General features: G+C 38.8%; 1 protein-coding gene and 1 pseudogene across 1 annotated transcript in view; one reads left to right on the top strand and one right to left on the bottom strand.

The window, feature by feature from the left end:
* Positions 1 to 320: 320 nt before the first annotated feature.
* The window catches only part of STK3 (serine/threonine kinase 3), a 283,379-nt gene continuing 257,884 nt past the window's right edge, over positions 321 to 25,815 (top strand). Inside the window, 2 exon segments of the mRNA XM_019468023.2 lie at positions 321 to 554; positions 556 to 593. Coding sequence (XP_019323568.2) covers positions 321 to 554; positions 556 to 593 — 272 coding nt within the window.
* LOC109278028 (U1 small nuclear ribonucleoprotein C-like) lies at positions 23,034 to 23,688 on the bottom strand (annotated as a pseudogene).

Genomic DNA, 25,815 nt, shown 5'->3' with positions numbered 1-25,815 from the left:
AACAACTAGAAGGAAGCGTGGGCAGTTAGTAACACTTCAAAAGGCTGCACAAGATGCTTGGGATGTGTCCCTGAGAAATCCAGATAAATGAGTCAAATCGGTTTGGGGCAAACGCAATGAAGGCAAGTGTGCAGCGGCAGCTCTTGGCCGGCTCAAAGGAACGTGCCCATGGCCAGAAAAGACGGGTTCTGAGTCGCTACCAGGCCTTAGCCTCTAGCTCTTCCAGTCCCCGCGCTTTTTCCCCCCCTCCCAGCCATGTGGCCCGCGCGTCCCTCCGCCCCTGACTCCGCTCGCCCGACCAGGGCCTGGCTCCGCCCACCATGCCTGGGCCGCGTCTGGCTCCACCCACTCTCCCAGGACCGCGGCCGGCGGCCGAGGGGCGGGGCGCGCCGGGAGGAGCCGCACTCGCGAGCGGGAGGGGGATCCGCCGAGGAGTTACGGGAAAGTTGGTCCGAGTTCCTGGAGTTTCCCCTGTGTTTCCCGGGGCTCGGCCGGCCGGTGCCCCGGCTCCTCGCCTCCCTCCGTCCTTCACCGCCCACCAGATCCCTCCTTCTGTCCCCCGCCGCCATGGAGCAGCCGCCAGCGCCCAAGAGGTAACGAACGTGGGGAACCGGGAGAAGGAGGGAGGCGGCGGCCGCGGGCGGGGGCGGCTAGGCCAGGCCGGACCGCGACCCCCTTCGCCACTGCGGGGCCCAGACCAGGCCCGTCGGGAGTCGGAGGCACGTCCGAGTGCCGGGCCGCGTCTGTCCACACGCCGACGGGGCCCGAGGGGAGGCCGAGCCTCGCCTGTCCCGCGGCCGCGGGGCCTGGCGGCGTGGAAAGTCGCTGGGCAGCGCCGGGCTCCCCGTGGCCGGACTCCTGGGCCGGGAGGATTTTTCCCTCCCGGCAAGTTCACGAAGCCCCGAGACGTGAAACTAGGAAATTAATTAGGCAGCTTACAGCTATGTAGGCGTTCTTGTCAAATGTTTTTCATAATACTGCCTTTTATTTGAGAAGGCGGGTTATTTATTTACAGTTTAAGGAATTCAATATTAATAGCTACACAGTCTGTAAAACTTGTGGATATACTGCCCTGACAGGTGTTCTTCTCCCTATCGCCGTCAAGTTCAAAAGTATTTATGGATGCAAGGCAGTGAGAATCTTAAATTAGAACCCCTCCCTCCTATAGTTTTTTTGTATTTCTTCTAGCATATAAAAATAGTGATGCTTTGGTATTTACTGTTAGTTTATATTTCATGTTTAATGTATTGGAAGAGTAAGAGTACACAGTAGATACTTTTAAACTAATATTTGAAATGATCTAGCTAAATCAAGGCTGTCCATTGATATAAGTTCATAGTGGGTATTTTTCCCCCCAAGGATGAATCAGTGTCAATTAACTGATGTTGTTTAAAACATTTAACCTAGGTCTTTCATTTTTAATTTATAAAATGTACTAATCTCTCTCCCAGATAGTGCTGTTGTGAAGATTAAGGAGTTCTTGGGTTTTGATACTTAGCGATCTTTAGATGAAAGGTGATATATTCAGAAACATGGAATAATTGAAAAGGTAGGAACTTTGTGAGCTGTTGTGAATTGGGTAACTAGACATGTGAGCCTTAAGGCCTGGAAACCATCTGTTCAGGTGAAGAAAGGGGGGTAGTGGAGGGGTTTCCAAAAGAGACCTGCTATCACACAGAGCCCTTCATAGATTCTTATCTGGCATTTTGTAAAGTATTGAATTCTAGTGTTGACTAGACACCCAGTTTTAATACCATAGAAAAAAAATGGGAAGGGGGGCACCTGTGACATAATGCCCGAGGGCCAACTTAAGTCCAAATTGAAGTAGAGGTTCTCTCTATTCATTAGCTCTGAGTGCTCAAAGTTTCATTATAGGTGTAAGGGAACCCCTGGCCTTGTAGGGGCATTAGAAAACCTAGAGGGGTCAGGGGGAGACAGTGGTGGTGTATGTAACCATTCCATGGTCATTTATACTTTGCAAAGTGGTGCTTGCACATCTAACAGGCTTATTTTTAGCTCTCTTCAGAGAGACTTGTGTTGATCCAGGAAGGCATTTCTGAAGAGCAAGATATGTGACATTAATCCCATATATTCGAATATGGCTTAAAATTTTTTCATAGCATTTGCATTTTCACAATATCATCATTGCAACCCTATTAAATAGTTTGGATTACAGGCATTGATCCTGTTTTATAGCTGAGGACACCAAAAGAGTTTGCCACATGGAAGGCCGTGACAGGGATTACTGACAGTGAGTTTTTTCCTCCCTGTTGATCATTACCTTCTAATAATAAAATATAGCTGCCATTAAGGTCCTTTTATTTGCCAGGAACTTTATATACACATTCCTTTATTTTATTGTCCTAAGAAACAGAGATCTTGGCTCTGTAATTTACTATGCTTGTTCTATGTTTAATTTCTTCATCTGTAAAGTGTGTTGTGAGGATTAAATGAGGGCGTGTGTAAAGTACTTACTTAGCCCAGTGCTTCGCAATGTGTTTGATGATGTTAAATGTTGTTAGTTTATTTTTTCCTTATTAATCGAAAGTCAGGTCAAATAATCTGGTCAGGGGGAGGAATGCCAGAACGCTGAGTCTGATTGGCTGTACGAGGCTGCACATCCTCTCACTGTGTATAGTGATACCTCTTTCTTAAAACTCGCTTGCTTGCTTAGCCTTCCATGATGTGGTGGTCATTTCTGGGTACACTCTTGTGGGTCCTTGGCTTGTTCTTTTCCTGATCTCTGTAGGAATGTCACTTTGCTTTTCTCCCTTGGGTAGCTCAAACACTTTGACATGCTCACATGTATATTGCTGGTGTTCAAGTCTGGATGGCCAACAGCTGCTATTTGGTTGGTATTTTTGATTTTTTCATGCAGATCCACTCTTTCGTTATTCCATCTAGTTTGTCCCTAGGTCCTGTTGAATTCTCCACCAAAAGTCTGGATTCATCTTCTTTTCCCTTTTTCATTTTTGATATTCCTACCCCATTCCTGGGTTTTATGACAGTCATACGTGATTTACAGCAGTGCCTTCCAACTAGGTACTTTAGTGCAATAGTTTTCAAAAATTTTTAGCAGTAGAAAGGCTCTGTTGGGAGTAGAGATAGGGCACTAGGACCTGGTTCTCAGTGCTTTACCACCTTCTCTTCCCCTTTTGCTGCCCTACAGAACCTCCTAATGACCCATAGGAGTCTGTTTACTTTAGTTCATCCTGCACATGGCTTCTGATTTGTTTTGTTAAAACATCACTTCCCCCATGCTTTTCCTTTTTTTTTTTTTTTTTTTTTTTGGATTGGGGCACATTAGTCTACTTAGTACTCAAGACTCCTATCCCTTGGTCTCAGACTTAATCCCCAGGCTTTGTTACTCTTCTCCAAAATGAATCTGTTCTAAAGTTTCCCTTTTGTTTTTTATTTAGGTTGTAGGCTATGGGTACTCCCAACTTTGCCTTTGTTCATGCTTTTCCTTTAGAGAAGTTTATGTTAGTTTTTGCTAGTAATCTATGTTTTATTCTTCCTTCAAGGCCTGCTTCATAAAGTATCTTACTTGAGTGCTTTCTAGCCTGGAGTATTTCTCTGTATTCCTAATATTATATCCCTTTGAGTGTGTGCCATCTTCATATTGTTCTTTTTTCAATTACAAAATTTTAGATATTCAAAAGCTAATTTAATAAGTACTTTTGTATCACAGCTTTAGAAGTAAAATATTACAAATATAGTTGAAGCTCCCTAAGTATGTCTCTTCTCAGTTGCATTCCCTCCCTCTCCCCCAAAGGGTAGTCACTGTCCTGAATTGGGTATTTGTTATTTCCATACATGTCTTTATATTTTTAGCGTGTTGTTAATATGTATCTGACCTGGTATTAGGCCTGGGTGTTAGGCCTGCCTTTGCTCTTTGGTATCATCCTTTTCCTCTGGGAATTGGAGATTCCACTGTGCAGCCAGATCTGAGAATCATGACCAGAGGATCTGGAAGGCCCCTCTTACCTCATTTCATTGATTTGGTCTCACCAACCAGGCTGTGTTAAATATAGGCAATAGATGTGGTCACCTATGGTCCCTGACTTAAGGTATCAGAATAGCTTTTAGATTCCCCAGGTTTCCTTAAAAGGTCTGTCACCGAGGTCTTTATAAGTCCTTATTAAAATGAAGTTCCTCTGGGAAGGAAGTCCATCAAATGGTTATTAATTATTAGCCCTTTGGTAAGTTGAGTTTCTCAGATTTCTCTGTAGGGGAACTGCTAGATGAAAGAAAAATGACCACACAGTAGATAAGTTTTGATAGATAGGAAAGGAAATGATCAGAACATGGGCTTTTCACCAAGTAGAACGTTCATAAAAGGGGAGGTCGGCCTCTATGAAAGACAGGTGGTGGGTAGCATGAAAACTCTGGTTGCTTGAGGATAGGTAGTCATATATACCGCCTATATAGTTGTTAAAGAGCGGACAGAATTCATTGCTGGAGAGATATACTGTATCAGACAGGCCTTGTTCCTCAGTTAGATGATAGAATTAGTAGTTATTTAAAACGTAAAATGCATTGGTTAAGGTATATTTGGAGGAAAAGTTGGTGTGGGACAGTGAAAACACTGGAAGGATAAGAAGAGAGTAAGCCACTGAAATTTACTTTCAAGATGGATAAGGAGAGTTCTTTGATTTAAGCTATGGTTGGATTCTTTGGCAGTTTTTTTTTTCTTTCTTTTTTTTTTTATAGTGTGTAAAGGTAGTTGGGGGAAGTAAAGTTGAAGACTCAAGGTAAAATATTAGGGTTATACAGTGCATTCAATGAAAAGTGAAGGTAAGGAAACCATTATTTCATAAGGGAAAGTGTTGCTATGAATAAATGGAATATCAGTCAGAAGATAAATTAGTAGGGAATGAAAAAGTGAAAGTAAAAGGATGGTGGAGCACCTGGGTGGCTCAGTGAGTTGACCGTCTGACTTTAGCTCAGGTCATGATCTGTGGGTTCGTGAGTTCAAGCCCCATGTGGGCTAGCTGCTGTCAGTGTGGAGCCCACTTCGGATCCTCTGTCCCCTTCTCTCTGTCCCTCCCTGCTTGTGCTTTCTCAAATATAAATGAACATTAAAAAAAAAAAAAGGATGATGATACAGGAGGGTAAAGTATAAGGTATTCATAGATTCCTCAGCATGAGAAGCCATTATCAATCAGCCTGTAGCATCAGTAGCCCTGACCTTAGACCAGAAATTGGGAATGCAGATAAACAGACAGCAGGAACTGTCAACTCTTGGAATTGAATTGTGTGGGACAAAGCAACAAATCAGTTAAGTAGGTACTAGGGTATGACAAAAATCATGAAGACATTGCAATGACAAGAGTTATGGGCTTCATTTTATGTCTGTATTACTGATTCATGCGCCCTTGGAATGTTACAAAGTAAAATTCTTCTGTGCTTATTATAGTAGAGATTCACTAAGGGGGGAGCTAGAGTTCTCTTTGAGAAGATGACCTCTAAGAAAAAAAAACAAAAAACAAAGGCCAATAGCCTCAAGTAGGCCCTGCGGGGAGCTCCCAACTTTAGAGGCAAGCTAGGGGAGGAGGTTCTGAGTAGTTCAGAGGGAAAGAAAAGAAACAGGAGCATCTCTTTAATGACAGGGTCCCTAAGCGTATCTGTCCTCCCTTTGGCTTTTCTCAGTTAATTGGGGATGGCACCATCTCCTTTGTAATTGACTTAAGTCCTGTAGATGGGACCAGTCAATTGGCTCTTCCTTCCTAAAGAGGGAACGGTAACATCTGGAGCTGGTCCTGGTGAGCAAACTTCAGTTGCACCATAAGACAGGAGATAAACTCAGTCTTTGGCCAACCTGAGGCAAAGATTAATTTATCCTTTGTTCTTTAAGGGGCTGAGAGATAGCATATATTAGAACCGAAGAATTAGTTAGAAATGTAAAGAAAAAGGTAAACATATATTAAACATAGCTGGGTTGAAATTTGTTTTTCTTAAGTCATCTAAATGCTCATTCTAGAAGTGTGTATCAGTAGAGGTTTAACAACAAAAGGCTTAGGGGTACCTGGGTGGCTCAGTCGGTTAAGCGTCCGACTCTTGGTTTCAGCTCAGGTTCTCATGGTTTGGGAGTTTGAACCCTACATCCGCTTTGCGCTGATAGTGCAGAGCCTGCTTGGAATTCTCTCTTTCTCTCTCTCTGCCCCTCCCCAGCTTACGTGTTATATCTCTCTTTCTCTCTCAAAATAAATACATTAATTAAAAAAAATCATAAAAGGTTTAAATTGAGTACTTCTAGATTCTGGATTGTAGAGGTGGGGGGAAGTGCTTTGAATTTAATCTTTCTGGTTTCAAAGAAGTCTGTGTTCAACTAAAGGTACCGTCACTTCAGGCCATCATATATTAGTGGCTCTCAAAAAATTTAAAAAAAAAAATTGATGGTGAAACCCAGGACAGGCCCACGTACATATCAAATTAAAACAAGTTTCATACAACGTACTATGTAGGATGTTTTTGGTATTTTTCTACTTTCTGTTCTGTTTCATTGAAAAACTGCTGGTCATGGTCCACCAAATTATTTTCATGACCTTCTAATGGGTTGTGATCTGCAGTTTGAAAAAACATTGCTGGCTTATGTTGTAGTGACAGTCAAGAAACTTATCTCATTTTAGACTCCATCCTCATACTTAAAAGCTCTATGATGGCATTGCCAGAGGAATCCAGACTGGGGTAACTACCTATATACACAATAGAGATATTCTTTAAGAATCTAAAAAGGATAGTGGTGATAGGGAGAAAGGAAGCTGTAATTTAAAAGTCACAGTATTTTGAACATTTTATATAGGTCCCAATTGAAGAATGGGAAAATGGAAAACTGTGGTCTATGATGTCTGACAGAGTTCACAAAAGAATATGTAATACATAAAGGTTGCTATCAGGCAAAGGCTCATTTGCCTCCCGGTGTAGAATGACCCCGTGCAAAGCTATAATTATGATTGCCTCAATTTCTGACTTCCTACTAGTTCTCCCCTTCCTAAATAACAAAGGTCTTTAGTTTTTCTGCGAAGGAAAAATTTATACTATCTCATAGAAACTTTCTTTTTTATTTGATCCAAGTCTCTTTTTTGTTGAGATCTTATTTGAATTGCCTCATATTTTAGGATTATTCTAATTTCAATTCTTAGCTCTTCAATTCTTAGAATCCTAGAACAGATTCTATATTTGAAATGTCTCATTACAACTGGTTTTTCCACAGAATCTAAAGTTGAATAGATACAAATAAGTATGTAAATAGATATGTATAAATATTAAAAATAAGTTCATTGTTTGCATGCCACGAATAATAAGGTACAGATTACCTTGAACTTCTTAAAAGTATCTTAAAGGACATAACTTACAAAATGACTTCATAGCAAAGTGAGAATTGTAGAAAACAGTTAATATTGCTGATAATTAATATAGGTAGAGATGTGATAGTATAGTGGGTTCTGAATTAGTTTATAAATTTTACATGATACCAGACACCTTAGTAAAGAGGTCAAATAGAGTAACATTTTCAGATAGTTGCGGATATCTTGATATAAATATTAGTATCTTGGTATACACACACACACTCTCACACTTAGAAAATGGGAAATTGTTGAGCATATGTGATTCCAAAGATGAGATAGTTTCTATATTCAGAATACAGAATGTTACTACTGTCTGTCCAGATCATTTTTCATTTTCAGGATTTTTGATTTTGTGAGACCATTGGACCTAGAGTCCTGTAGTTGGAGAATGCAAGTTAAAATTATTTTTTGTAATTTAGGTAGACCTTTTACATATTTGAGGAAAGCATAAGTTAAAGGTAATACACATTTAATTTCCCTGACTCTTTCGCTCTGGAGCTAGGTGATCTCTCCTGAGTCTGCTGAGTTGCCCCATTCTCCTATTTCTTTCTAAAACTGGCTTTCTTTACTCATTGATCATTGCTCATGACAGAAATTGGCTGTCAGCCTTGAGTTCATTCAATTGCTCATTTATTCATATATTAGTAATTATTAATTAACTGCCTTTCAAATGCTACATATTGGGTGCATTGTTAAATGTAGCAGTTGAAATCTTTGACCTCATAGAAGAACATACACTCCAGTTGGAGTTTGAGCTGTGAAGGAGAGAAATAGCTCGTATTGATAGAGAAGAATGGTGGAACCTGTTTTATAGGATGGTTGGACAGGGCTTCTCTGAGAAGGTAATACTAAAGCTGTGACATGGGGTTGTGAGAAGTTATCCTCGTGAGTAGCTGGAAAGAGTATTCCAGGCAGAGGGAAAGCTGTGAGAAGGCCTGGAGGTGGCAAAGAGTTTAGTGTGTGGGAGGAATTGAAATGAGGCCACTGTGGCTGGATTGTAAAATGGGAGAAAGTGGTTGGAGATGAGGTCAGAGAAATGGGCAGAGAGTCAATGATGCAGGCCATGGAAAGGAATTTGGATGTAAGAGTGCAGTGGGCTGTCATTAAAGGGTTTTAAGCAGAATTTTAAGCAGTTTATGCTTTTAAAAGCAATCATTCTGGTTGGTTTGGGTAGAATAGATTGTAGAGGGTTAAGAATAAAAGCAGGGAAACAAGTTAGGAATCTATTGGAATAGTTCATGGTTAGGTGGTGGAGTCAGTGGAGATGGAGAGAAGTGTGGATAGATTTAAATTATATTTTGGAGTTGGAAATGAAGGACTTACTGATACACTAGATGTGGGGATTGAGGAAGAGATTGTCAATTCTGGCCCTTAGGTTTTGTGTTTGAGCAAATTGGGAGTGGAGAAGACCTGGAGAGGAACAGGTTTGGGTACCTTATAGTCTATTTCTTAGAATTTCCAACTCCCAGAAAAGTGAATGTGTTGGGCTTGAAATGTGGTATTAGGTGGTTCCCTTAGGAGAGGAAGTGGATTGGGAGGAAATAATGGACACTAACTTCTTTTTTAACCTCTTTTTTCACTGTATGAGTCTAGAGAATGGGGAACATACCAAACCTTTGTTAGGTGTTTGCAACATTCAGGTGTCCTGGTGACCGGCTATTAAAAAATGTTTTTACTAGGGGCACCTGGGTGGCTCAGTCGGTTGGGTGTCCGACTTCAGCTCAGGTCATGATCTCACAGTCCGTGAGTTCGAGCCCCGTGTTGGGCTCTGTGCTGGCAGCTTAGAACCTGGAGCCTGCTTCAGATTCTGTGTCTTCCTCTCTCTCTGCCCCTCCTCTGCTCATGCTCTGTCTCTCTCTGTCTCAGAAATAAATAAAAACGTCAAAAAAAAAAATTAAAAAAAATGTTTTTACTGCAAAAAAAAAAGCATCAGTAAAAAACAGGTGTATGGCTTAAGGCAGACACCTTTGTAATCACCAGTCAGGTTAAGAAAAAGAACTCTGCCACACTCCCTTCCTAGTGTTCCATCCCAGTCACAGCTGCCTTTCCCCATAAGTAACCCTTATCCTGACTTTTATAGTAATAACTTAAATGTGCATTGCTAAACACTCTAGGGTTAGTCTTGCCAATTAAAAAAAATAGTTTTTATAGGAGTTGTTACTTTTATTATTATTTTTAATGTTTATTTATTTTTGAGGGAGCACAAGTGGGAGAAGGGGAGAGAGAGAGGAGGACATAGGATCCAAAGCAGGCTCTGCACTGACGGCAGTGAGCCTGATGGGCTTGAACTCATGAACCATGAGATCATGACCTGAGCCAAAGTCAGACGTTCAACTGACTGAGCCACCCAGGTGCCCAAGGAGTTGTCATTTTTAATCTTTACATTAGTTTCTCTATCCCTTTTCTTTCCTTTTTCCTGTTGAAGAACTCAAGCTGTTTATAGTTTTTCACAGCCTGGATTTTGCTGACAGCTTACACAAGGTGCAATTCTAGATATTCTTTTGCCCTCCATATTTTCTGCAAATGGGTAACTGGATCCAGAGACTGATGGGCTCAGTTTTGATCCCATAGGAATTGTTATAGGTGGTGTTTGGCAAGACTGTATTAGTCACTTCGTGTCTAGTTGTGTCTCTTTTTTCTGATATTAGCAGCTGCTGATGGTTAGTGCTTATTTCTGTTAATTCATTGGATGTTGCAAAATGGTGAATTTCTAAATACATCATTTTGTTTTCATTTATTAGTTGGAATGTTTTTATAGAGAATCACCTCCCTCATCTTTTGTTTGATTACCCAGTGGTACACTTTATAAAATAAAACAGGATAAATGCTGGATTCTTCCCCTTTATTTACACATTTTCAAGAGAATGAATTAGTTCCCTATTTTTCTCCAAAGGGAAGCAATTCTTTTTTTTTTTTTTAAGTGCCATTAGGAGCTAATGGATTTAAGCATATTTAATGGATTTTATTTTATTTTTTAAAGTTTATTCATTTATTTTTTAGAGAGAGCACACGTGGGAGGGACAGAGAGAGACAGGAAGAGAGAGAATCCCAAGCAGGCTCTACACCGTCGGTGCAGAGCCCGATGTGGGGCTCGAACTGACAAATCATGACATCATGACCTGAGCTGAAACCAAGAGTTGGACACTTAACCAGCTGAGCCACCAGGCACCCCATATTTGATGGATTTTAATCCATTGCAGTTACTGTTGCTGAAATTCAAAGTGTCCCCCCGTCTTTCGTCAGTGGAAGTCCCTTCAGGGACAATGTGACCTGTAGCTTCCTCGTTGTCTGCAGTGATAAGATATTCAGGGCTCATTATGTCCATTTCCTGTCCTGGATCCGGAATCAACCATTTGTCCAAGAAGCACTACTTTCTTTTAGTGAGAAATGGTATTTCAGGACCTTAACCCTGGCACTAGTGTGGTTAGTGCCACTTTAATTTTAAATAGTGTTTTTTTCACAAATAGGAGAACTGACTCATTCTTTCCAACTGTGGGATGCTGTGTCAAAAAATCTGATAGCACTGGAAGTTTTGAGCTTCTTCCTCTGGATAATCTCTGCCATACCTTTATTTTTCTAAGTTTTAAGCCAGAAATTGGGCGTGTGTAGACAAATTCTATGGTAGAGACTATTTTGAGTGGACTTTTACCTTCATGTTCTCCCTTCTCTTACTTTGGTTACCCTTTGACCCACTATTATCCTAATATCCAGCCTTACTTCTTTCTCACCTCCTTAGGGTTTTAGGTGACCTAGTTTCTTCTTTTCTTAAACAAAAAAGATAAGAAAATAAAAGAATCCAAGACAAAAACCACCACTAGTGATAAGATTAGATTTCAGGCCTTATTTTTTAAGGTAGACCTTTTAGCTTGCTTTGTCTTGCATACATAAAAGTATATGTGTCTGTGCACAAACAAAATTCAAGGGCACCTTTTGAGGCTGCTGTATAAATCCGATTCTAACTGTTCTAGATGAATTGCAAAATGAAGTATATCCAGATATGAAATGCCATATGTTATTCCTTTTTAGTTTTGATATCAGCCCCTTTAGTTAAGTTTTATTGTGCTTTTGATTAGATAATACAGGATATTTGTCTCAGTGATGTGGTGGGTAATTTACATTTGATGCTGTGTCACATAACTTTAGAAAGAGTTAGTTTTGGTGTAATCACTTACTGTATTAAAAGACATTAGGTTGGATCTATAAATTGATACGTTGAACCTATAAGTTGATCTATTGTCTTGCAGTTAAACAGCAACCAGTAATTATTTTCCAATGATTATCCATTCAAACATTTTTAGTAATCAGTGAAATTTGGATCATAGATATTTGGATCATAGAGAAATGATTGCCATGAAAAAAATTTATAGTTTATGTAATTTCTAAGAATTTTAAGAAATAAATGTCAAATTAAATGATGGAATGGCTGGGGCGCCTGGGTGGCTCAGTCGGTTGAGCGGCCGACTTCGGCTCAGGTCATGATCTCGCGGTCCGTGAGTTTGAGCCCCGCATTGGGCTCTGCTGACAGCTCAGAGCCTGGAGCCTGTTTCAGATTCTGTGTCTCCCTCTCTCTGACCCTCCCCTGTTCATGCTCTGTCTCTCCCTGTTGCAAAAATAAATAAAAAACGTTAAAAAAAATAAAAAAAAATAAATGATGGAATGGCATAAAATTCCAGTGGAAATTAAAAATGTATGTACTAATTAACTCTGGAGAAGAAAGTGTTTTGATGATTTTCTTTCCCTGCAGAAGGAATTTTTCTTCCATGAACTAGATTCTTATTGTATACTTCCAAGGCTTTTTGTTTTTGTTTTTCTAATAGAAGAGAATTCAGGTACTAGGCTAATGATAAGACAGTGGGATTCCCCTCTCTGCCTTTTATATAGACTCTCAGCACTTGATTAGATAGCTTTAATTAATATTCATAAATCCTTGTGATTTCAAAGAGCCTGTCAAAATAGTGATATGGTTATAATTTTAACTATAGTTAGCATCATTGTGAAGTATGGTGTACCACGTAATGGGTTTTTCTAATAAATGAAGTAAACCACTTTAAGCAATATATTTCAGGTATTTTACAAACACTTTTATATAGCCAGTTTTGACTGAAATCATACCAAAATGAAGGCACTTGGCTCAGTCTTCTGAAACTTCAAGAAAGCAAATCATCTTCTTGCTTTTCTTGTTCATAAAAAGTCATAGAGGCAGTTCATAGAACCGTTCATAATTTTAGTTCATAGAAACAGTCAAGTGTGCTCTTTTGGTGTGTTTGAAGCTTTGTTGCTGTATGTAACTGGTTTTCCCCTAAACTTAGTCTTGTCTTTTACTGTTATCTGTCATTTTCATTACTATGTCCTTCTTTAAACTGCTACTTATCTCAGAAATAATGACCTGACCTGACAGCTGCTCTCCCTTTCCGAAAGTAAAATACATGCATGTTGTGTCCGTTTTTGCTTATTAGAGGTCTTTTTCTCTTCTGGGTTCATAGCACATCTTGAAATTATCTTTTGACCAAGAGGAGGAACATTATGTGCAGTGAAGGGAAGAAAAAATTATTCCAAACTTCCCTAAGTTCTTAAGTTTTAATATGAAAATAACCAAATTTTTCATCCAAAAGGGAACAGGTTATTACCTTAAGCCCACAGAATTCAGCTAAAAAATATTTCTGTCATTTTAGAACATTACTTAGATTTTGGTAACTCATGATATTATTACAAAAGTGCATTGGAATTTCAGAGGGTATTTATACTCATGCAAATACTGTAGCATTACACTTAGAATTGTTTATTTTTAATTTCTATGGGCAAAGTATTTAGGCTATTTATCTTTCTTATAATCAAAATTTTTTTCTATTAGATATCCTTGGGATTTTAAAATTTTATTTTTATTTCTAAAAAAACAAAACCAAACAGGTAAAAATAACCCCAATTTAGAAAAGCAAAAATTACTGAAGCACCTGGGTGGCTCAGTCAGTTAGGTGTCCCACTTCAGCTCAGGTCATGATCTCTCGGTTTGTGAGTTTCAGCCCTGTGTCTGGCCCTGTGCTGACAGCTCAGGCCTGGAGCCTCCTTCAGATTCTGTTTCTCCCTCTCTCTCTGCCCCTTCCTTGCTCGTGCCCTGTCTCTGTCTCTCTCTCGAAAATAAATAAACATTAAAAAAAAAGCAAAAATTGTTTTCATAAAGGATCGTAATCCTCTTAATTTGTTTACAAAGAACCACAGAGAAATACTGAGAAATGGCTTCATATGTACTGTTACTGTGTAATCAAACTGTGCTGAGAAATCAAGCAAGATAGTGTCCATCTGCACAAATAGCAGAACTGAGCCACTGTCTTCACAGTTCTTGTCTCAATTTATGAAAGTCTGTAAACATTAAACAGAAAGCAGAGTACACAACTCACTGAATGATACGCATGTTAATACTGTCATAGTTTAAACTTTCCTTGAAATTACACTTTTATTAATGTAGGTATACCTGTAATGTATTTATGTTAATTTCAGTTAATTTTTTAAAATTTTAGTTAATTTCAGTATTCTAGGGATGGGAGTGAGGAGTTGTCAGTGTATGAGGACTAAATCCTTATATATTACCTTCAAAATTTGAAGTGCAGGAAATAAATAGGGACAAAATATATGAGTAAATCCAGTTTTAAAGTGTAGGTAGTATCTTTGGCACAAATCATAGAAGATTTTTCTGTATAGCAGGTACATGGATTGCCCTTGGCAAGTTTCATATGGAAGTTCCTCTTTTATTCTTAATCAATGAAAGATTCTCTTCCCTTTTTTAGTTCTCAAATTTAGGTATGGTTATTGAGTATTTAAAAATCTTTATAAGGACCTGGGTTAAAGTTATGAGATTTACAGTTCTGCATATTTCTTATGAGATTATTTTTAATTTTTATTTTAACAGGACACGAATATGTCAGAACATTTTCAGATGTGCTGTTTTGTGTTGTCTGCCTTTTGTGGCTTTGGTTTTTTTTTTTTTTTTTTTTTTAAACTTATTGTTAATAAATCTGCAGTACTGTGTCTTTAAAGCTAGGGAGTGTATTGCAGCATTTCTTCCAATAGGTTTGTTACAAGAAATTAAAAGGAATCCTAACGCTTTCCAGTTGAGGGTAAGTGAAACGTTCTTAGAAAATAAAAAAGACTCTGCAGGGTGAAAGAAGGGGAAAAAAAATCTCAGCTTCTTTTCCTTTAAAGCTCTTTGCCAGGAAATTATAATTTCAGAGTATTTTTGGGCGAAGAGCCCAACCTGAGAGGAAATGGTATGATAGAGCTGAAAAATAAGACTTTAATTTTGAAAAGTCTTCTATCCATTGTAGAGCATCTGTTTTCTTAGGTGGATTTCATCTCATTCTAGTGCCAATAATTAAGTAAACCCTCATAAATTTTAAGCAAATACTATATGAGATCATAAAATCACATCTATTTCACTATTAAAACAGTGGTACTCATGGCAAAACAATAAAAAGCCAGAGCTTTAGAGTCAGATAGACCTTGGTTCTCGTCTTAGTTCTGCCACTTACTCAGTGCTGTGGCGGGCAAGTTAGTTAACTTTTCTAGGTCTCCGTATACTCACTTGTAAAATGGAGGTGGTAATAGTACCTTTTCTGTGGGTTTTGTGAAGATTAAATGATTAGTAATTGTAAAGCATTTGTCTCTTAAGCCATTTTCTAAAGTGTATCAAAAATGTATCTATCACTGTCAACGTCTTTTGAGGAAACACATAGCTTTCCAAAGGATAAAAGGACGACTTTAACTTGGATACATATGTTCTAGTTGAGTTAAAAAAAAAAAATCAGTTGTGTTACTTTCGAGCTATCTAAGTATTTACAAGATGTCTGGCCTTTAAAAAGCAAAAGAGAGCAGAAAAAAAAAGATCCTTGAATTTTATTAGGTTGAGGTAAAATGTACTTCCTGGGCTTGAAGTAAAAAAGATTTTTGATTTTGTAGATTCAAGACAGAGTCGTTGTGTAACCTAGAAAATATTATTTAAGGCTAATGTTGAGACTCTTTGACATTGCTTGATAATGGAATGTTGAAGGACTAAAGGATGAAAACCTTTCATGTGTGCTAAAGTTGTTTTACTTTTATAACAGCAGTCAAGATGAAACTGCTAGGGCTGAAGCAGAGAACTTAATTTTATTTTTTAAGTTTATTTATTTATTTTGAGAGAGAACACAAGTGGGGAAGGGGCAGAGAGAGAGAATCCCAAGCACGCTCCACAATGCCAGCAAAGAGCCCAACTGAGGGCTCAAACCCATGAGATCGTGACCTGAGCTGAAGTCAGATGCCCAACTGACTGAGCCATCCAGGCGCCCTGAGAACTTAATTTTAAATGAGATATCACATGTAAGATGCAGCATGGTGCTTAGCATATCGCAATAATAACAGTATGACTGTTAATAAAAGTTATGACTTATTAAATAGCTACTGTCATTAGTAATAAAGCTACCAGTAGTGTGATCACTAAAACATAGGGAAATTTGCCATAAAAGAAAAACGCATTGAAAACTACAGAGCTGAAATGAGGTAGAAGGTCCTTTAAGAGGAAGGAATCTCTGTTCTTGGAGAGTTGAAAGTTCTTTTCTTCTGCTGGATTTGCGCTCTGGCCAGATCCTCCTCTCCATGATTAGTTTCCCAAGAGATCTAGAAGGCATATTCTAATTATTCTTGACTAGGGAGCTAGATCTAGCAATGTGGAAAGTCTTCCTTTTTGTCTCTTTTTAAAGGTCTTTGGCCAGGAGTGCCTGGGTGACTCAATCAGTTGAGCATCTGACTCTTGATTTCAGTTCAGGTCATGATCTCATGGTTGTGAGATCGAGCTTCACATCGGGTTCTGTGCTGGGCCTGGAGCCTGTTTGGGATCCTTGGTCTCCTTCCTCTCTGCCCCTCCCCCCACTCAGGACAAAAAAAAAAAAAAAAAAAAAGGTCTTTGGCCAAAACCAACATTCCAAGTAAAAACTGGAGAAAGGACTTGAACGGACATTTTTCCAAAGAAGATATACAAATGGACGATAAACCTGTGAAAAAACCTCAACATCACTAATTAGGGAAATGCAAATCAAAACTACAATGAAATAACTTCAGACTGTTTAGGATGACTATTTTATACGTATATAAATTTCCAGATTTATACATACAACATATATACACATACATGTATGTACATATATATGTATATATATCCATATCCAGAATATAGTGTTGTCTCAGCTTCTTTTCATTTAAAGCCAGAAAATAAATGTTGTCTAGGATGTGTAGCAATTGGACTCCTTGTACATTGGAATGTAAAATAGTACAGTCACTGTGGAAAACAGTATGATGGTTTCTTAATAAATTAAACATACAATTACCATATGATTCAGCAATTCCACTTCTAGGTAGGTATCCAAAAGAATTGAAGGCAGGGACTCAGAGATACCTGTACAGCAGAGTTTATTTTCGGCGTTATTCACGATAGCTAATAGGTAGAAGCAGCCCAAATGTCCAGTAATAGATGAGTGGATAAGCAAAACGTGGTATATACATTCTGGTATATTTTTCAGCCTTAAAAGGAATGAAATTATAATACATGCTGCATACAACATGGGTGAATCTTAAAAACATGATGAGTGAGAGAAGCCAGACACAGGACATGTGCCATACGATTCCACTTACATATGAGGTATTTAGAGTAGTCAAATTCATAGAGACAGGAAGTAATATGGTGGTTGCTAGGGACTAAAGGAGGGGAATATGGGAAGTTGTTGAATGGATGAAGAGTTTTAGTTTGGGATAATGAAAAGTCCCGGCGATGGATAGTGGTGATGGTTGCACAACAGTGTGAATGTACTCATTGCCACCTAATTGTACACTTAAAAATAGTTAAAATCGTAAATTTTATGTTATGTATATTTTACCACAACTAAAAAACAAGACAAAACAAAAAACCTTTAGCTAATCATAAGCAGCTGGCTGTGCCTTCTCTCTTCTGAAGTTTATTTAAGTCTCTTCAAAGCCAAAGAGACGTCCTTAGCAGAAGTTACCACCTGTGTACAAACTTGTAAACTGCTGCTGCAAAGCTGGAAGCAGAGAAAAGAAAGGAAGAGGATTAAATATAGTCGTTTTGGGGTTTTTTTCCCCCTGCTTTGAGCCTTTTATGATGGGCCTGTTTCTTGCATGAAGTGAGTTTAGTGTTAAAAGACTTTTCAGAAAAAGCTGTAACTTCTGACTGGCTTCCGAGCCTCAGTGTCCTAAATTTACACTGTTTCTGTCCTACCCTCATATTTTCACATAATTTTATGCAGATGATTTCATCTACTTTGTAGATAAGGTTGGGATTCTGTGACTGGCAGGAAGAAGGAAGAAGAACCACCTTAGGTATTTTCATCTTAATTTCATTTGATTGTTGTTCTTACATAATTTTTGCTCCTGTTACAGAAGGGCAGTTTCTTCTCTTCCCCTCTTTCATCTAACCTTCGAACATGTCCCTTCTTACACTTTTATAACTTTACTCTTATAATCATGTTTTTGTTCCCCAATTCTAGAATCTTTAAAAATCTCTATTTGTAAGGCTTCATTCACTTGAAACATGCTTAGGCCTTGTCTATCTAATAAAACTTCTTTAAGGTTACAGGTTTTCAGACATTGCTTGGTTGGATCGGAAACCACTTTTTTTCCCCTGTTCGTATCCCTCTCATATCTCTGTTTCTTAAAGCTTTCTCTTTCTCCAACTTTCTGCTTTTCCTGTTGCTTCTTTTTCTCTGTTTTATGTGTTCTTCTTTCAAGTTCATAATTGACATAGACCTTGCATTTTCTGTTTTCTATCTTCCTCCTCTTTTTTTTTTTATGTAGTTATTTCCTTGGTGAGTTTATCCACTCTTGTGGCTTCAACTTTGATCAAAATGATCCACAAATACACACTTTTGAGACTCAGACTTTTGTGCTCAGTCTTATTCAGTCTTTTCAGTCTATTACATAACATTGGACTACTCTGCTGTCTCCTGAAAAGCAGTATGTCTAAAACAAAGTCCTGTCTTCTATCTAACCTCTGTTGATTAGTGATGTGACTCTTTTGCCACTTTGCATTTGGTGTGTGTGTCTTCTTTCTGCTTGGTTTCCTACATTAGTTACTTTGTTACTTAGGTCCTTTAAGACCACAAGGAAGAGAGATACACAGATTATCTTCAGTAATAGAATTTTATTGCAAACATACTCAGGAAATGTGCACGGTGTGGCATGGGAAGCTGCCTAGTCAGCTGCTTTTCCATGTGATCTTCAGTATCTCTAATACTGGCTTGTGGAATAGGCTCTATTAATAAAGGGAATAGCAGCTTAGAGTCTCTTGGAAGAATGAAATGAGTTCCTGTGACCTTTGTCATCTTTGTTCATGTAACATTTACATTTTCTGTAATCTAAGGTTTAATTGGGCCATCTTGCAACCATGAAATTTGGAACGTCCCTAACGGCCTGAATTTCAGCACTTGTATGGTTGCTTTGGCTTCTGGATCAACTTCTAGATATATGTACTTTTTTTTTTTTAAGTTTATTTATTTATTTTGAGAGAGAGAGAGAGAGAGTGAGTGGGCGCACAGAAGCAGCAGAGGGGCAGAGAGAAAAAGAGAGAGAGAGAGAGAGAGAGAGAGAGAGAGAGGATGAGAGAGAGAATCCCAAGCAGGCTCCACACTGACAGTGCTTACTGACAGCCCACCAACGTGAGGCTTGAACTCCCGAACCACGAGATGGTGACCTGAGCAGAAATCAAGAGTCAGTCGCTTAACTGACTGAGCCACCCAGGCTCAGTATGTACTTTTTATTGCTGGGATAGTAAAGATGATTTACTTTACATGCTGCTGAAGTGAGCACATAGTAAAGCTGATTTGATTTGAAGTAGCATGTGTTGAACCATAACAATTGATACAGGAACGTAGGTTTTTCTCTATAAGCGTGCTGTGTGAGTGACAGGCGTTTTGAAGTTCCGTAAGGTTTATAGTAGCAGATTTTGGGTTTATTTATTTATTTATTTATTTTTATTAAAAAAAATTTTTTTTTAATGCTTCTTGAATTTTGAGAGAGAGACATAGAGGGTGAGCAGGGGAGGGGCAGAGAGAGAGGGAGACACAGAATCCAAAGCAGGCTTCAGGCTCTGAGCTGACAGCACAGAGCCCGACACAGGGCTCAGACTCCCAAACTGTGAGATCATGACCTGAGCCAAAGTGGTTGCTTAACCAGCTGAGCCACTCAGGCACTCCTATTCATTTATTTATTGAACCAAAGTTTATTAAACAGTAGGATGTGAGATTCTGTTTTAAGGACTTACTGGAGATATGAAGCTAGATGAGACATGATCCCTATCTTCATGGAGTTCCCATTTTAGCTCTTTAGTAATAAGCTCATACAATAAATAAATAGTAAAGGGAATAATGACTCAGTGTACTAAGTGCTCTGGGACCATAGTTACCAGCGGGATTAGTTCTCTGTGTTTCAGTGGGTAGGGATGGTGGTAGAGGAGTTTGCTATCTCTGCAAACTTCCCAGAGAAGACTTTTGAGTATATCTTTAACAAAGTGGTTAACTGACAGGCAGAGAAAAGGGGGAAGATCACGTAAGAGAGAATGGACATAGGAAGGGTATGACCTTTATATCTTGCATCATGTACAAATAACTATACAGTATCTGAATTTCTCTTGAATTTGTTCTGTCCTGTCATTTCCACTGTTGACTTTTAAGCCCAGATCCTTGTCACCACACTTCTGTATTGCAAGAAACAAAACCATCCCTTAGTTTTAAAGCTTTTTTAGTTCTTTTCTCCATTATGGAATTTGGCTTGTAGGACATTTAGAAGAATGGGAAGAAATCTCTGGAAGAAGACTATGTTGTTTATCTTACACAATTAGCAGTATTCCACCGTTGCCATAATCACCATAATGTACTTCAGAATTTCATCTCTTTGGCTCCTCTGTACCAAATTTCCTAAACCGTAATTTAAATTGCTATTTACCTAGATCATCTATCATCTCATATAATATGATATGGTGATTTGGAATCTAAGAAGCACAAAACAAGCTAAAAGTTTATCTGTTTAATCTCTTGAGTGCATAGTATATAGCATTGGGAGAAACAAACTGCTAAATCCTTTCTAGCAGATCATAGTTTAGTGGCTGTACTAGTGCGTCTTAGAGTAGAAATGACGAGTTGATTTGAAGGTGAGAAATTCCTGGGAACACTTACAAAAGAATATCCCCTTTAAAAAATGAGATTGATATATGGTACTTGATGTAGTAATAGATGGAAATTAACGAGCATGCTTTGGTATTTGCTAGCTTCCTAATGGGAAGAGGCTCTGTGCTGTATCATGGACAGACATTGGTCTGATTTTGTTTTGCTGTTTATTAACCTAGTAACTGGGGAGGTTACTTAACACCTAGTTTTCTTACTTATAAACTGAGAATATTTTAGTAACTACCATAGAGATTGTTACAGAGATTAAATGAGAAAATGCTTGTTAAGCACTCAGCACAGGGCCAATAAAAACCCTAATAAATGTTAACTACCTGTATTATTCTCTTTCATTTAGCTCTTATGTATCTGTCTTTCATACTATCTTAGGAGCTCTGACTTGTCAAAGGCTTTATCTTAATTTTCTTTGTATTATCCCAGCATGTAGTTTATTGTCTACAAATTCAGTAAGTGTATATTAAGTGAATATAAATGGATGGATTTTTTAAATCTAGTTTTATCTGTTTTTTGTACCCAGGTTGAAGATTCATTTTAGAACATTTAGTTCTTGTAAAGATTGTATTTCCTAAGCGGTTGCAAAATTCACTCACAAGAATAAGACTGATTAACAGATATTGTTTTTAGTAGTTCTTATTGTCTAGGTCAGTTTATTAATTCAGCCTATAGAAGAGGCCTTTCTTTTCAGTGTATAAAATGACTTTATGAAATGCATTTCATGAAACAGTGAGTCATGTGGAAAAATTTTAGTTTTTTTACAAGATACAATTTTTTAAGGTTTCTCCCAATTACGTAAAAAAAAAAAAAATGAATGTTTATTTTAGAAACCTTATGAAACAAAAGCATAGAGGAGAGCCACTTCCCAAAATCAAACCTTGTTGCTTGGAATCCTAAAATATTTACATGCAAATATTTGAATTCCTATTATGTCCTAGGCAGTTTTTAGTGCTGGGGATATAGCCGTGAACAGAACAGAGTCTGCTGGTAGTTTGGTGCCAGTATGTGTGTGTGTCTGCACATATGCAGGTACATCTGCATTTATTATTATTTTTTTTTAACGTTTATTTATTTTTGAGACAGAGAGAGAGAGCATGAACGGGGGAGGGTCAGAGAGAGAGGGAGACACAGAATCCAAAACAGGCTCCAGGCTCTGAGCGGTCAGCACAGAGCCTGACGCGGAGCTCGAACTCACGGACCCGCGAGATCATGACCTGAGCCGAAATCGCCCGCTTAACCCGACTGAGCCACCCAGGCGCCCCAAGGTACATCTGCATTTAAAAGAAAACCTGAAAATGATTTAATTATGTGCGCATTAGGTTGTGTTCTGCCCTTTTTTCTTTTAGCAATATTGCTCACTTGTTTCATGTCAGTGAGTTTTCTACAGCGTGATATTTAGTGGCTACTTGATAATCTCATGAAGAGATATTCCTTAATTAATATAGGTTGAGACATTTAATTTACTTCTAAATTTTGGCATAATTTACAACAAATACACACTTTTTGTTTCCATTTATCTAAGATCAATCGCAGTTGATTTACTTCTTACCATTTACTCTTGAAACATAGTTTTGTACAGAAGAGAGAGTAAACCTCTGTGTTCCCGTCACTCAGTTTGAACATTTTTTAACATCTGGCCAATCTTGCATAATTTATATTTCCGTACACACACCCTACCCTTTAATAATTTGAAATAATCTCAGGTATCATATCATAGCATTCTTAACTATTTCACTATGCTTCTCTAAAAGATAAGAATATTAAACAATATATCACCATAATACCATTATCTGAGGTGTAATTTTAATTGTACCTTATTCTTGAAATGATAAAATATTGAGGGGAATTTGTAGAAAACTGAGACTAGTCTATCTAGAATGATTCCCCCACCCTCCCATTGAAGGTGTAGAAAACTTTGTATTGGGATCTTGGAAAAAATATTAACAGAAATTCTTACATTGAACAGGAAACACAAAAGTGAGATAAATAAGCTTATGGATGGGGGCAAGGTTGAAATGGGCATATAAATACTCGGTTACTGGAGAAATTGGTTATAGCTAAAAAAAAAAAGAGGAATTCTAATGTTTGAAAACACTGTGAGAGAAGACTCTTTTTCTTCATGGTATTAGCAATGTCAGTATAATAGATGATGTTTTCTCTTGCTTTATGAGATGGAAAGTCAAGTGGCAGGAAAGCCAGATTATATTAGCCACTTACTTGCTTTTTGTTTTTTTAAACTAAAACACTTGACAATTTTATTTTCACATTTCATAATACAAATGAAAATTGCTTTTTTTTTTTTTTTTTGGTCCCTCTGCTCCCCTATGAAAACTATTCTCTCTTTGATAGGAAGGGGGAGCAAGCCTTCCCTGTCATGCTGCTAGAAAACACCCAGAATCACAGCACCATGATCTCTTGGTGAAGTAGAACAAGTGATATAAGATGGGTATAAAGAGGTTCCTGTCTCTCCTTACCTGTCTGCTTGAGTCATTCCTGGCTGAGTGGGCACCATGATGGGACGGTGGGAAGTCATCAGCGGGGGCCCAGGCGTCACTGGCACGTGGCCTCTGGTGCGCCGCCTCATTCCAGGAGGTCCCGCTGGCATTGTCCCAGGAGGAAGAGGGCCCATCATTGGCATCATGGGAGGGCCCCCATGTGGGGTGAGGAGGGCCCAGGAGACTGTGGGATCACTGCCCCTGCAGGAGGAGGAACAGAGAATGGAGTAGGAGCTATCCTCCCTTGTTGAAATACATGGTTGTTTTCTCGATCAGGTTCTGAACCTGCTCTTCTATCCATTCCTGATAGCAGTTTCTCACATTCTCTTTGTGTTTCTTACTGCTGCGGTGCGTCTTTTTCTCAGATGGAGATTTGTGGGTGAGGTATGTGTTGCAGCGGTCACAATAAAACTTAGGTCTGTTACTTTGCAGCCTGGTGGCCGCTCCGTCCCACACCACCTGGAAAGGACTGCCACTTACTTGTTTTAAAAAGACAATTCTGGGATATGTCTGCTTAAGTGTGCAATAAACCCTATGTATCACGTTCCATGAGAGAAATATCTTGTGGGTGATTTGTTCTTCACAGAATTCCCTAGCACCTGGGAGGGCGTATGTTCTAAAGACACTCATTAAGAATTTTTTTGGATATCTGATTAAATACATGTAATTATAATGAAATTCTGAGGTGTTAAAAACCACATGTCAAGTATAGAGGAAATTACACTCATGACGTTGTGTTTACCGAGGCAATAAAATAGGAAAATGTGTTTATGTGTGTGTGTGTATATATATTTTAATTTTTTTTTTAATGTTTATTTTTGAGAGACAGAGAGAGACAGAGCTTGAGCAGGGGAGGGGCAGAGAGAGAGGGAGATAGAGAATCTGAAGCAGGCTCCAGGCTCCGTGTCGTTAGCACAGAGCCTGACGTGGGGCTCGAACCCACAAACTGTGAGATCATGACCTGAGCCAAAGTTGGATGCTCAACCAACTGGGCCACCCAGGCACCCCAATGTGTATATATATTTTAAATTGGCTTTTAATTATGAGTTTTTTTAAAGTAGGCTTCACCCTAGGTGTGAGGCTTGAACTCATGACCCTGGGTGACTGAGCCACCCAGCCGACCCTCAGTATGAGTTTTTTAAGCTGTAAGGGTTTTCAAAGCAGACAATATAAAAGTTATTTAAAATTAAACCATAATTGAAATGATTCGTTTTCATTTAAAACACCAGAAAGGGAAAGAGGAAATGAAGACAAACGACATAAACCAGGAATTGTTTATGAAAATAAATCATGTGTTTTCACTTGACAGACACCCTAGAGACCATCTTTTTGCTTAAGTTACATTAGTGACATTTCACTTATTCAACATGTTGAGAAAATGAGACCTGTGGACTAATAGAAAATTCTCATTGAGTTAATCAAATTACTGGATACGTTTTAGAGGACCTATGACTTGTTTGTTTAAAGTGAGCCAGATTATGAGCCTGCTTTGAAGAAAACTTTCATAACTTCTGAAGAAGTATGTAGTGGTTAGATTACCTTTTGGTTTAGTATTAAAGAGATTTGTTAGTATAAGGCTGTCTCCCTCACTATATCATGTGCATGGCTCACTTGAGCTACTGATGCTTGCTTAGCCATGAAGGACACGAAGCACCCTTGCTTTCTGAGGTATAATAGTGAATATTTTGAAAAATTTTTTTAAAAAATTTTTTTTTTCAACGTTTTTTATTTATTTTTGGGACAGAGAGAGACAGAGCATGAACGGGGGAGGGGCAGAGAGAGAGGGAGACACAGAATCGGAAACTGGCTCCAGGCTCCGAGCCATCAGCCCAGAGCCTGACGCGGGGCTCGAACTCACGGACCGTGAGATCGTGACCTGGCTGAAGTCGGACGCTTAACCGACTGCGCCACCCAGGCGCCCCAGTGAATATTTTGAAAATTTAAGAGACTGACTTCTCTTTCTGGTAGGGATATAGTCTTTGGTTCATGGTATCTACTTTGCTCTTTTCCCCTGCTCATTAGCCCCTTCCTATTTTTCTTTGTTTCTTACCTGGTCCATATCTTCAGCTGTTCTTTTGCCCCTATCTTTAACTCCTTTGTCTCATTGTTCTTATGTGGCATGTGTCTGGCACAATGTCAGATTTCGCTGTTTGCTTTCTCCTTGCCTGCTTTAAGACCTGTGAGCAATGGGACGTCTGGGTGGCTCAGTTGGTTAAGTGTCCGACTTTGGCTCAGGTCATGATCTCACAGTTCGTGAGTTCGAACCCCACATCAGGCTGTCTGCTGTCAGTACAAAGCTCACTTCGGATCCTGTCTCTCTCTCTCTGCCCCTCCCCTGCTCACGCACTCTCTCTCTCTCTCTCTCAAAAAAAAAAAAAAAAAAAAAAAAAAAAAAGACTTGTGAGCAGTGCTGAAGAAAATATGAAACTTCGAAGATTGCCATTTTAAATTGATGGTCTCTAACAAGGCCTCAGCAAGGCCTCAACAAGGCCTGTAGTGCTATCTAGTAATCCTATTAAACTTCATGAGATTTTTTTGTTTTGTTTTGGTTCTCCGCTCTGGCTATTTCAAAAATAGTTTTATATTCTCAAATCTCAGACTTTAACTTCCTCACTCACAGCAGATGAATATCCCTCTGACTTCCTAAAGCAAATAGAAGTCAGTATATGAGAGCTCCCTTAACTTTCTACCATTTACTGTTTAAGTCTGCCTATCATATCCTCCTATTATGAGAGAGGTGTCTGCAGCCCTTTGAGG

Source organism: Panthera pardus, unplaced genomic scaffold (genome assembly GCF_024362965.1).
Source record: "Panthera pardus isolate Hobbes unplaced genomic scaffold, ASM2436296v1 HiC_scaffold_7, whole genome shotgun sequence".
Lineage (NCBI taxonomy): Eukaryota > Metazoa > Chordata > Mammalia > Carnivora > Felidae > Panthera > Panthera pardus.
This window is presented reverse-complemented; position numbering and strand designations above follow the sequence as displayed.